Source organism: Euphorbia lathyris, chromosome 5 (assembly GCF_963576675.1).
Source record: "Euphorbia lathyris chromosome 5, ddEupLath1.1, whole genome shotgun sequence".
Lineage (NCBI taxonomy): Eukaryota > Viridiplantae > Streptophyta > Magnoliopsida > Malpighiales > Euphorbiaceae > Euphorbia > Euphorbia lathyris.
The window spans coordinates 64,275,955-64,289,015 of NC_088914.1; the positions used below are offsets into that span (position 1 = coordinate 64,275,955).

At 33.8% G+C, this 13,061-nt stretch overlaps 1 protein-coding gene and 1 long non-coding RNA gene across 5 annotated transcripts; one reads left to right on the forward strand and one right to left on the reverse strand.

The window, feature by feature from the left end:
* The first annotated feature begins 4,894 nt into the window (after positions 1–4,894).
* LOC136229623 (uncharacterized) lies at positions 4,895–11,178 on the forward strand. 4 transcript variants are annotated; one of them, XR_010689181.1, is made up of 4 exons: positions 4,895–5,358; positions 7,359–7,441; positions 8,433–8,670; positions 8,789–11,178. It is a non-coding gene; the product is annotated as an uncharacterized lncRNA (long non-coding RNA). The 4 variants fall into 4 exon arrangements; XR_010689182.1 differs by having other exon boundaries at positions 7,359–7,432; XR_010689183.1 differs by lacking the exon at positions 7,359–7,441 and having other exon boundaries at positions 4,896–5,358.
* On the reverse strand, positions 7,561–10,982 carry LOC136229622 (probable 1-deoxy-D-xylulose-5-phosphate synthase 2, chloroplastic). The gene is made up of 10 exons (XM_066018529.1): positions 10,856–10,982; positions 10,537–10,701; positions 10,156–10,320; positions 9,911–10,061; positions 9,493–9,764; positions 9,146–9,419; positions 8,768–9,075; positions 8,407–8,688; positions 8,038–8,322; positions 7,561–7,932 (listed from the first exon to the last, which is right to left on the reverse strand). The coding sequence occupies exons 1-10, from the start codon at positions 10,946–10,948 to the stop codon at positions 7,786–7,788; spliced, it is 2,142 nt and encodes a 713-aa protein (XP_065874601.1). The 5' UTR covers positions 10,949–10,982; the 3' UTR covers positions 7,561–7,785.
* Positions 11,179–13,061: the final 1,883 nt, after the last annotated feature.

The window sequence follows — 13,061 nt, forward strand, 5'->3', positions numbered from 1 at the left end:
AGGCGGTCTACAACCCTGTTCTGCTCCCTGAAGACATGTCCAAAGTTGATGGTATCGAAGGAAGAACATAATCTTTTGATCCCTTTCAAAAAAATTTGGCTACCTAAACACAAAGACTTATTATCAGAGATAATTTTAACCGCTTCCAGGTTGTCAGATTCCACAAGTAGTCTTTTCAAACCTAGATCTTTGGCGAGCCTAAGCCCAGAGAAGATCCCCCAGAGCTCAGCAGTGAAGGAAGAGCTCACTCCTAGATTCTGAGCAAAGCCAGACACCCAAGCACCACCAGCGTCTCTCAAAACACCACCAGCCGCAATTCTGCCGTCCACAAGACACGAGCCATCAGTATTTAACTTTACTATCCCTTCACCAGGTCTACTCCAACCCAATAGATGAACCACATTCCTCTGGATAGTACTAGATAAACTATCATCCTTGAAGCTCATAATAATAGTATTAATTTTTTTAGAGAAAAAAGCAAGTAAATTAGGAATGACAATTGCCCCTTCTTCAAAAATATCAACATTCCTCCACTGCCAAAGCTGGTGACAGACAACGGCAAAGAGGATAGCACCATGCTCCAGCTCAGGCAATAACAAACCCCTAACTCCAACTATAAACCAATCTCGATCAGAATAGACCAAGAAATTAGGTAGCAAATGGACCGAAAGAATTTCCCTCCACACATTTTTACTCTTCTCACAATCTCTAAGAACATGGTAGATAGTTTCTGCCTGAGCTCTGCATCTGCTACAAGTATCAGCCTCCACTAAATGACGTATTTTCCTTTCCACATTCGTAACCAATCTATCTTTTGCACCAAGTCACATGAAACTCCTAATGCGATAGGGAACTTTCAAGGCCCAAATGTTCTTCCAAGCGACTGAAGGAGGAGAATCCAAATTGAGATAGAACGGCTCGAACGCAGATTTGCAAGAATAAGCCTCGTTGTTCGTAAGGGACCAACAATGGTTATCCCCATCTTCATCCTTACTACTAACTTTAACTCCCCGAATCTTCAGGAGTATTTCCAGATTAAGGTAAGCCTCAAATCTCGACCAAATCCAATCTCCTTCCGAGTCCACCACATCAGCAATACTCCAATTACGAATCTCCAGAGGCGGCGGAGAAGTACACACCTCTAATAAAGGCTTCTTCCCAAGCCAGGTGTCATTCCAAAAACTAATTGATCTACCATTGCCCACCGACCAACCAATCTCAGAGCAAAACTCAGAGAACACTGCATTAACCCCTTTCCATAAGAAGGAACAATTAAGAACTCTCTCTTTTGGGCCCCCAAAAATCCTATCCTTTCTGTATTTCCCACACAATAACCGAACCCAAAGAGCCGACGGGGATTGCCACATTCTCCAAAGAAGCTTCATTAATAGTACTTTATTATTGTCCCTGACTTGTCTAATCCCTAAACCTCCCATATTTTTAGGTTGGCAAACTCCCTTCCACGGAACCAGATGAACTTTTTTTTCCCCTCTTCCTTATAAATATCACATTTAACATGCTAAAAGTTGTATATATTAATTATATTGCTTTTATATTTTTTATTCCAATTGGAATAGTAGAACTGAAAAAGTATTAAATATAAGAGTGTTTTTTGAAATGTTAAATACAAGAGTTATTTGCTATATTTTGATAGAAAAATAATAGAAAAAAAGTTTTCTTCGTAAAACAATAATAATAGAAAAAAGTTTGTTATTTCACCTATTGTTGATGTTGTTAAACTAAATTGTGATGCAGCTTTCTCTAATAGGAGTAATATGGGTATAGCAGGGTTCATTGTTCGAAATTTTAAAAAAGAGGTGCTTATAAGCGGTGCATATCCAATAGGGTGGTGTTGGTCAATCTTTCATGCCGAACTACTTGCAATTCTAAATGGCATGATTTTTGTAAAGAATTGTGGTTTTGTGCGGCTCCTGATTTATTCAGATTGCAAAGATACTGTTGACGCTATTATGGATGCCAAGGATGTGAGTTATACAGATATTGTGGCTTCTTCTATCCGTGGGTATCCAATTCTTTTCTTTTCTCGAGCTTCATTTTCGAAGGGCGTTCTCATAATTGGGCTGCTTACGAACTTGCTACATGAGGGTATAAGTCTACCCTTCCCCCAAATCTTAATTAATGATTTTTCTTCTTTTCTTTCATCATGTATTGACTTTGTTGTTTTTAATTCATACAAGATGATGTTGCTATTAAAAAAGAAAACAAAATAACAGACATATAAATATCACATTTAATATGTTAAAAGCGGCATGTATTAATTATATTGTTTATATATTTTTATTTCAATTGAAATAGTACAATTGAATAAATATTAAATATAAGAGCTATTAATTTAATAGAAAAAATTAAATAAAACAAGCAATATTGGAGCCATTTATAATTAAATAAAGAAAAAGGAAAAAATATAAGAAAAATAAAAAAATTATTTTGGATATGAAAGATAAAAAATTGGTATTTAAAAAAGGATATAGTATTATTTTTTTTTAAAAAAAAATTTGCTCACAATGCGCTTACATTAAAGAAGAAAGAAAAATCTTCACCAGACCCGGATGTGATTCGAACTCATGACCTCCCAAAGCATAGGTAAACTCTCAACCAAAAAAAAGGATATAGTATTAGAAAAAAATAAGTTCTCCTAAATTTGCACTTGTCATTCTTTAATGTTTTCAAGTATGATTAATTTTACTTCTATTTATTTGACTTGCTATTTAACTATCACATGCTACCTTATAAACATTAATTATATTTAAAATATTTACTGTGTTATAAATACGATTACAAAAAAACCATGTCAAAATATAAAAAATTAAATATGGAATGTATAAATTAGTTTATTACATTATTGACATAGACACAAATGATTTTATAAAATGTACTAAACTGAATCAGTTTATCAATAAACTTGTTTGAATGATCTGATGTGACAATTAAATAATTCAAATAAACCCGTTCATTTTTTTTGTCAAGTAGCGATATAATTGAATTTTATGGAAACATTAAAGATAAATTTTTACCGTTAATACATTAAAGGATAAATCCATACTTCCTAAAAATTAATAGGTACAAATTTCGACCTTATCCTAAGAAAACATATTGACATTGTGAGTTAATTCACTCAAGTTCCACCAAGTATCAGGGATGAAACATTAATGTCACAAAACTTAAATTTTTAGCATCAAAATTTTCTATTGTAGTCATTTTATCCAGATTCTGTTAATAGCAATCACTAGAAAGACATATAGATGATACATAAGTCAAATTTTTATACATGGATAATAGAAAAATAAAAATATACAATTCACGAAATCCTACATAGTCAATTTCATTCATCCTATGTCTTTAATTTCTCATATCAACATAACTAAGCAAGTCTAAATTATGTATCTTTTTATTATTTTTTAATTCATGTGCAAAAATCTAGCTTACATTCCTCTACATGTAATTTTCAGTGAGTTTTATTGCTAGAATCTGGATAAAAAAACTACAGACGAAATCAAAACCAAAGTTTGGTTATTCTAATATAAAGAAATTAAGTTTTATGACATTAGTGTTTCATTCTTAATAGTTAGACTTTAGGTATAACTAAGCCTTGATATTGTATAGAAAGAAATTTGAAAAGAAGATATATAGTAATTTCCCCTTTCTTAATCGTGGAAATTACATAAAAAACATCAAGTTGAATTTTATTCATATTTAACTAATTTCATATATATATTTTATTATTATATGTTTTTCTTAAAATATATTAGAATTTCGTACTTTTATTTCTAATTTTATCAAATTCAGTTATTTTAAAAAAATGGTAAATTCTGATTGTTTGTGACAAAGTTTGAATATATTTTTTTTTAGAATCAGATACTTATAATTATTTAAGAGGAAATTACATAAAAAAAATAAAGAGTTTTTGGTTCAAATTTTAATGGAAAAATATAGTTTTCCAGATTATGGACATTAAATTTATGCCAAGTAACGAATAGTTTACAGAGTGTGTCGTTATTACGCATAAACAAAACCCAACATATATGAGGGTTTATATGATATTTTCAATTATATTTTTCAAGTTTTCGATATTTACATAATTTTATTTTATACTTTTTGTCACTTTGTAAATAATTTAGTGTTGTGTAACTTAGCCAATGTTTATTTGGGATTTTTACATAAAAATCATAATACTAATAATATTTATAATTTAATCAAATTGATAACTTTTATTTGTACTCTATCTATCATATTCATCATTTTTATTCTAAAAATATTATCAAAATTTAAGTTGTGTGAATAAAGTCATCAAAAGGGCTTTTACGAATTTCCACTCCTTTCCAACATTCTCCAAATCAATCCGTTTTCAATAACTTCCTAATTGACAAAATTCAAAATAAAATTTGCACTAACTGTAAATTATTTACTATATATGTTTTTATGTATAATTTCCTCTGTTTATTTAAGGGTCAAATAGATGAATATCATAATTAAGTACAAAATTACAACTAAGTCATATCACTAAACTTAATTCTTAATATGTAGTTATTTTCTATATATTATGATTTTACATCACAGTTTAAAAATTCTAAATTCCAATTCATAAATCCTAAATACTAGATAATATATTCTAGACCCCTCATCTATAAAGTCTAGTTCTTGAAATAGATTAAAAATAATGATTTTATTAGTTTAACATAATTCAAAATTATGATATGACATAGTTGTAAATAATTTTTAAAAAATGAATTTCTATGTAATTTTTCTTTCATTTAATCTAATCTATGTAACTAACCCTATTCGCAAATGGGCCGAATCGGCTGTATCCGGTTCAAGTAGGCCTAAGATCAGAGCCTAGAAGGGTTGGTTTTAACTGTCATAAATTTTCAGAAAACAAGAGGGGTATGGTATGACATCCTTCCTGTGGAGTGGTTTCATTCAGTTACAACCACTGACTCGGCTTATCCCATTTCTATCTGCGTTCATACTCCACCATTCCAATGTGCAGATCGCTTACTACTCAAATCATCACATTTCGGTTTGCACGAAAAGTCCTTACTTGTTGAAAAGCAGGTTGCGTTTTAGATGCTTTTAAGCTGTTTGATGTTTTGTCTCTTAAAACTAAAACACCCGGTTTTGTTGAAGAATGCTATTTAGTTTTTTCAAGGATTGTCTAGGGAAAGATGCTGCAAAGTATAAATTGAATTTGAGGAGAGGTCATATAGAGAGAAAATTATGGAAGAATGCTTTGAGTCCTCTCGAATTTGCATGCCTCAGATCAGAGATGATGCTCAAGAGGATTTCTGCAATCTTGTCATTTTTGGGCGATTGTAAACATGCTCTCATGGCTGCACACAGGTATCACTCAAGATTGTGAGAAATATTGTTAACTTATATTTCATTGAAGTTGAGTGTGTTTGAAAGCCTCATTTGCATGTATTTCATTTTACTTTTTTAGCCAAAGATAAGCTTTTTGAAGATGAGTTTTTTTCATTAATGGATGTGCAATTTCAAGCCTTATTCAGTCTCCAAAATGCTGGAGATTGGAGGGTAGCCAAAATATGAAATTGCACATGAAAAAAGGCTTGAAATTGTGCTAGGCTTAAAGATTGCATTATTTTATAAGTGGAGGTTAAGTCCAATTCTCTCCCAATAAATATAGTGCTAATTTGTAGCTCATCCCCTAATTTTTATGTTTAGAAACAAAAAGAATTGAATAGTTCATATTTTAGATTAAATTATTGAGTTGTGTAAGAATAAAAAATTTCCGTGCAATTCAATTTTAAGTTGCTGAATACATATTTGCTCCATTAGTAATTAGTAATTGAATTCTTCTATATTAACATGACTTGGTAAATGAAATGAATTGTAGTAACAAAAATAAATGTTTTTCTTTCCTTTTTTTAGTAGATTCTATCGAAACAAGAGGCTAGAAGATTAGGATTTACTAGGGATGAATTTTTCAAAAGTTATATTGCTTCTTGCAACCATATTTGCATGAACAAAAACTGAAACAAAACGTCATATGGGATAGAGGTGAACATGATTAAGCAATCCCTCCTTGAAAGCTTGAATTAAATAGAAACATGTTTGTACCAATTTAGTGTAGCTTACACTCAATTAGGAATGGGGATATCACTACAAAAGCGGCCTCTTTAATTTCCATTTAAGGTGAATGAATCCTTTCATGTTTTATGAGGGTCAAATGTACTCACGGTCACTAAAGTTTAAAGTTTATGCGCGGGTAGTCAAATAAAGTTTGTTTGTCTCAATAAAGTCATCAAAGTGTAAGTTTTGTGTGAAGAAAGTCACTGCCACCGGATCCGATGTTAAAGTCCACCGGAAAAATGATGTGACAAGTCAAATAAAAATCTGACTTGCCACATCAGATCTTAAGGATTCCAATTTCAGGTATGGACACCGATAGTGGCGGTAGCACAGGCACCGCCACCACCATATCCAACACAATTAGCAGCCCTAATTCTTCGGTTGCTACGAATTTACATATTTTACAGACAAGTTAGTCTCTGATTTAAGATTAAGGTCTAACGTGGCGATTCAGATTTTTATTTAACTTGTCACATCATTTTTTCAGTGGTCTTTAACACCAGATTCGGTGGCAGCAGTAACTTTATTGACACAAAACTTAAACTTTCGTGACCTTATTGACACAAAACAAACTTTAGTGACTGTTGGCATACAAACCTTAAACTTTAATGACTGTGGGTGCATTTAACCCTGTTCTATGATGTTCTCACTCTAAAAGGGCATTTTTTAGGTAATTGGTGACATGAATGTGAATTCACAATTTAAATGGGATAAGAAGGTGCCCATAAGGTTATTGGTGAGATCAATATTACTCTTATCTTACAAGCAGTCTAATGTTAGTTGTATCATGGTTCAATTTTGTCATTTTCTAAGTAAATGTCGCGAAAAACACTGCAAATAAACATATTTTAGTAACTACAACAATCTTTTCTGAATATCATGAAAAGTAGTATAATGTAGTATCATTGAGCTAGAATTAATTCTACCATAGGGGCAAACATTGGATAGTTCTCTACCATAATGAAGAAGTTGATCTTTCATATCAAATAAGATCCTAGCCTCAGTTGTATTGTATAGCATTACTTGCCAAAAACCAATGAGTTTATTGGAAGGTCACTGTGCTGGATTCATGAATTCGATACTCAATGACTTCCAAAAAGAATAAACCCAACTTGACATAAAAAGAAAGTTTTTTTCTTTTTTTTGGGAATAGGAACTTGAATGGATTCACTTGTGGAGTAATATGTGGATCTAGATGTAGTAATCTCCACTTTTCACTTGTTCCTCATAATTTATCATTTGATTGACAGATGTCTCACAAGCTTGGGAAAAGATGTCAACAAATGTAGATGCATTTGTGAGATTTGAGGACACAAGAGTATCTGTTGAGTTGGTACACTTAGAACATCATTGATTCGTTTTTTGGACTATATGCAGCACTTGATATATTTTATATCCATATATGCGCACAGCATTTTTCTTTGTTTGAAATTTCAAGTCCCCATAAGATAATTTTATTACAAGGAAACTCAAAACTCATTTATTAACTTTTTTAACCCTCAAAAGGGGATGCTTTCTTAATCATGTAATCGATCAAGTCTTCAACTTTTGTACATACATGATCCAATTGGCATTTTACAGATCAACTTGGTTGTCACATTCAACAACTTTCACTTCTGATATTTTGTGCTATTCCTGAGGTGATACTGTGAATATACGTTTTTTTTTTCACTCAATTTACTTGAATTGAAAAGCTTCTTTTGGCCTCCCCATAAGAGATAACACAGTAGCAGCAATATGGTTTGATGAGAGACCTGCTTCTTCAATCTGGTCTTGAGGTGCTCCATGGTCAATGTATCTGTCCGGAAGAACCATTGATCTCAACTGCAATAAGCTCAACGAATGTTAGAATAAGAGTAAAGAAAAGTGAAAAGGATGTGACAATCTTGTAAAAGAAGCTTGAAATTTCCATTTTTGAAAGAAAATCACCTTAAGGGGTCCATCCAGAATACCACTTAAACTCAGGAAGTGGGAGACATGGGAACAAAAGCCTCCAACAGAACCCTCTTCTACTGTAATCAGGATTTCATGCTCCTTAGCCAATTTCCTTATAAGTTCTGTATCTAGAGGTTTGCAAAATCTTGCATCAGCTACTGTTATGGAAATGTCTCGGATTTTGAGCATCTTTGCAGCTTCTAGACATTGTTGAACTATTGAGCCATATCCCAAGATTGCAACTCTGTTTCCTTCCATAAGTATTCTCCCTTTTCCAATCTAATGAACAATTGAAAAAAACAATAATTAGTTCGTTCTTTTGTCTTCTGTATGCAATTGCATAAGTTGGTTGTTTATGCTAACCTCAAGTGCTGTTCCTTTATAATTAGGAGGAAGAGGGACTCCGATTCCGTTGCCCCTTGGGAACCTGAAACAGCTTGGTCTGTCATCTATGGCTGCTGCAGTGGCAACCATGTGCATTAACTCAGCTTCATCAGATGGAGCCATGACTACCATGTTAGGTAAGCAAGCCATGTATGTGATATCAAATGCTCCACAATGGGTGGGTCCATCCGCACCAACCAAACCAGCTCGATCCATGGCAAAGCGGACTGGTAGCTTTTGAAGGTCCACATCATGTACCACCTGTTGTTCACAAATTAAAGTTAGAAAGAACCGTTACAGAAAATTTATCCGTTTTATGTGCCAATTTTCATGGACTCACCTGATCATATCCTCGTTGCAGGAACGAGGAGTAGATAGCACAGAATGGCTTGAGCCCTTCTGTGGCCAAGCCAGCTGCAAATGTAACAGCATGCTGCTCAGCTATGCCAACGTCGAAGCAGCGCTCTGGAAACCTCTTTTGGAAATAATTGAGACCTGTGCCACCACCCATTGCAGCATGAATGGCTATAATCTTGTTATCTACCTCAGCTTCTTTGATCAGAGATTCTGCAAAGTACTGTGTATAGGAAAGTGTAGAGGGTTTTGGTTTGAACTGCTTCCCAGTTTCAACATCAAACTTGACGACACCTTAAAGGATGAAAAAGTAATAAGTATTTGTTCCAGAATGAATGATCGAATATAAAGTTAAAAGTATCACCATGCATTTTATCAGCTGCTGCCTCAGCTGGCGGATAGCCCTTCCCTTTTTCTGTCACAATGTGAATCAGTACTGGTCCTGGAGCAGGCGCTGCTTTTACCTTCTGAAATATGCTCACTAAAGATTCGATATTGTGCCCATCCACTGGGCCTATATAATACAAGCCTAACTCCTCAAAGAGAGTAGAGCCAGAGGCACTAATCATTCCCCTCGCGTACTCATCCACCTTTGCTGCAACTTCATGTGTTTGCCCACCAATTTGTTTTGTGATGCTCTAAAATACACCAAAAGGATTAGTCGATTTTGCAATCATATAACAGGAAGACAAAAAGCAGATGATAAATTACTTTTGCAGCTTCTCGAAGTTTTCTGAATTTGGTGCTTGCTTGGATCTTGGTCAAAGCATTACTAAGGGCTCCAACCGGAGTTGCAGGTCCATCAAGTGTTGCAGTTGGTAAAGATACTTGCTTATTGTCGTTCAGTACAACAATTAGATTGGAATCAAGGAAGCCTGCATTGTTCATCGCCTCATATGCTTGTCCTGCTGTCATGGCTCCATCTCCAATTACAGAAATGACGCTGTTGTCCTTCTTTAATAAGTCCCTTGCAACTGCCATCCCTGCATATATTTATTTGCAGAACTTTTATTAGCACATTTAGTTGTTGATTTCACTTTTACTAAGATGAACTCAATTATCAATAATCTCTTGTTTACTCTGATTTGTATGCAGAGATATATGTTTATGGAGTAAGAGGTGGACATACCGAGACCGGCTGAGATGCTTGTAGAACTATGTCCAGCACCAAAAGCATCATAAGCACTCTCATCTCTTTTAGGAAATCCTGCAAGGCCTGAAGTTTTTCTTATGGTATGCATTCTAGACCGTCTTCCTGTTAGAATTTTATGTGCATATGCCTGCGATGCAAAATTGAACTTGAGTCCTAAACATATACCAAACCAAACTAAACAAGTCATTCTGAGCTGATATGATCTGTGTTTTTTCTTCTACCTGATGACCAACATCCCATATGATTTTATCATCTGGACTGTTGAAAACGTGATGCATAGCCACTGATAGCTCAACAACTCCTAAGCTTGCACTCAAATGCCCTCCTGTTTTTGATACTCCATACACAATATCAGCTCTAAGCTCTGCTGCTAGTTGCTCAAGATCCTGGACATTGCAAAAAAAAAAAAAAAAAAAAAGTTTCAATTTTTCTTTTTTCTTGAAATAAGAAATTTTAAAATATATCGCTCAGGAAACAGACAAAATATATATTTTTTTATAGGACAAGACAAAAGCGGTTCAGTTAGCCTTCATTTTAACCAAGTTGCATACAACACAATACAAGAAATAACCATCATCTCTGTCAATGTGTTTTGAGTTTACCTGTGTTGATAGGTTCTTCATGTGAGCTGGGTAATTGATTGTGTCCAGTAATGGAGTAGCTGGTTTTTCACCTGAGAAATCAATTTTCCAGCCATCTTTTTCTTTGTTTATCCTACTTTTCCTTTCCTCACCATCTGACTGGCCGGAAGATGCTCTTAAACACAACTGAGACACAAAAAGGATCATGAATATGAAGAAAAGAAAAAAACACCAAAACCAATACTTTTGAAATGAAAGTAAAATTGAATTCTCCACTAGATGATGGTTATAAGATGAACATTATATTATATTATATCAATACAAATATATATTAGTATACCTGTTTTCTGCAATTGGGTATTGGTTTTGAAGCTTTGAAGAGTGGAGAGAGAGATTGGTTTGCTAAAAAGGAAGAAGGATTACAGACCGCCATAGCTAAACTGAAGAGTTTGCAGAGAGAGAGAGAGAGAGGAATAAGATATTGAAGAAGAAGGAATAATAAGCAAGTATATATAGCAGGCACAGAAGGAAAGCTGCTTCTTCCGTGTCATTAAAATGGAAATTGTTTTATGGTTATTTGCACTATTTTATATTTTCTCGTTTTCAGTGACATTTTTTAAAAATAAAAAAAATATATTAATTAATGGGCTACTTTTTTCACGAGATTTACTTCCAATTTCTCCTTTACGCATTTATGAATAATGAAACATAGATCCTCACCAATTAGGAAAGATTATTGGATGGCCGAATGCTATGCACCAAATTATTTTTTTGGGTAAAATGCATGTTTGAGCCATTGAACCATTCATTTTTTTCATTGTTTGAGTATTTAACTTTTCAAATGGATCATTAACTTTTTTTTTTTTTTTATCAATTATTTTTTAACATATTAGGTCTCTTATTTTTTAAAGGGTAAATCATAAAATTGGTCCAATTGGTCCATTTACATATTTAGACCTATTTCTTACCAAACTAGATATTTTCAAAGTGATTTTTTTTTTCCAAAATGCCCTTAGTGTATATATTATCACTTAACCAATTCGGAAAGCAACTACTCTCATCTCAAGCAATCCAACTTCAATTTTATACATCATTCTAAGATCCAAACTCTTTTTTTGTAAGTATTTTGTTGACTTTACATACATAAATTTCTTTATATAGACCACTTCTGTATATTTTAAGTTAGTTTCCACCTTAGAGATTGAAATTTGGAGTTTTTATCAAATCCGATGTGTTCGCAGTTTATGATTTTGCTCCACAGAATCATAAATTGTGAAGCAATTGGCTTCAGAGAATCGTAAATTGCGATCCATAGTTAGATATAAAGGTTATGAGAATTGACTTCGCAGTTACATTAACCGCGAAGGACTGCGAAGCACATATACCTTGTAGTTTTCTGCCCTATTCCAGAGTTGTTTGAACTATGAATCACTATTCACTGTTTTCTTTAATATTGTTTTGACAATGTGTTTGTTTCTCAACGCTAGCAGTATGTCAATCGATCATGTTTTGTGTGTGATCACGTGGAACGACCAATGGATAACAGAGGGAAAAGGCATGACATACTTGGATGGTGAATCAAAGTTGCTTTGTCTTTCAACAAAAATCAACTTTGAGATTTTGTAAGAGAGAGTCTAAATTTTTGCACGTGTTGATTCAACATCATTTTACCTACGTGGCCATGTAAACAACGTATGGTCCAAATAAAGTTCTTGGAATAGTAGTTCCTATTGTTGATTCCAGTGATGTTGAGAGTATTGTCGAATGAATCTAAGCGATGTGATCCCACTATATGTTACTTTTGAACCGTGAACAATAGATGCACAACTACCATGAGTTACGAAGGAGAATGTTGTTCAAACAAGATGCGATCCCACCATTGAAGTTGACACTCATCGACCAAGCAAAGAAAAGGTCATGAATTCCAACCTCACATCCAATCCCGATTTAGATGATATAAGCTTGAATCCATTTTTTGATCCCGAAGAAACATCTTATGAAGAAGATATTTGGGGTCCTTATAACTCTGATGATGATGAACAACCTATCCGGCAGAAACAACCTCGTCGCAAATGTGTTCCCAAAACAAATGCAAAAATTGAAGAAAACCGATGGTAATTAATTAAGTTTTTAATAAAAAACGAAAAAGTAAGTTTTTAAAAGTTTTTTTCTCTCTCTCTCCTGGTTGAGAGTTGAGTTTTCTTCTCTCATTGTTGAGAGTTTTTTTTTCTCTCATGGTTGAGAGTTAAGTTTTCTTGCTCACATGCCAAGGATCAAAAATTTCTCTTGACAATGAAGCGGTGAGGCCTGAGTTTCAGGTCCATCGAGAATTATGAGTCGAGTAAGCTGGAACTATTGGGGGTATAGACAACCCTCAGACTGTTCATTCACTGGGTGAGTTGTTGAAAACGCACAAGTTGTCTATGGTGTTTCTGATTGAGATATTGGTGGATAAAGCGCATATTGAGGGTCTCTATAGGAAGTTTCATTTCAAGGGTGTTTTTCTGTGGATGCTCGAGGGCATAGCAGGGGGTTATCATTTCTTT

Coding starts and splice junctions, on each gene's coding strand:
- LOC136229622 (XM_066018529.1), bottom strand. CDS start 10,948: ATGGCGGTCTGTAATCCTTCTTCCTTTTTAGCAAACCAATCTCTCTCT. Junction 9,765..9,910: donor AAGCATCTCAGCCGGTCTCG/GTATGTCCACCT, acceptor AAATATATGCAG/GGATGGCAGTTGCAAGGGAC. Junction 9,420..9,492: donor AACTTCGAGAAGCTGCAAAA/GTAATTTATCAT, acceptor GGTGTATTTTAG/AGCATCACAAAACAAATTGG.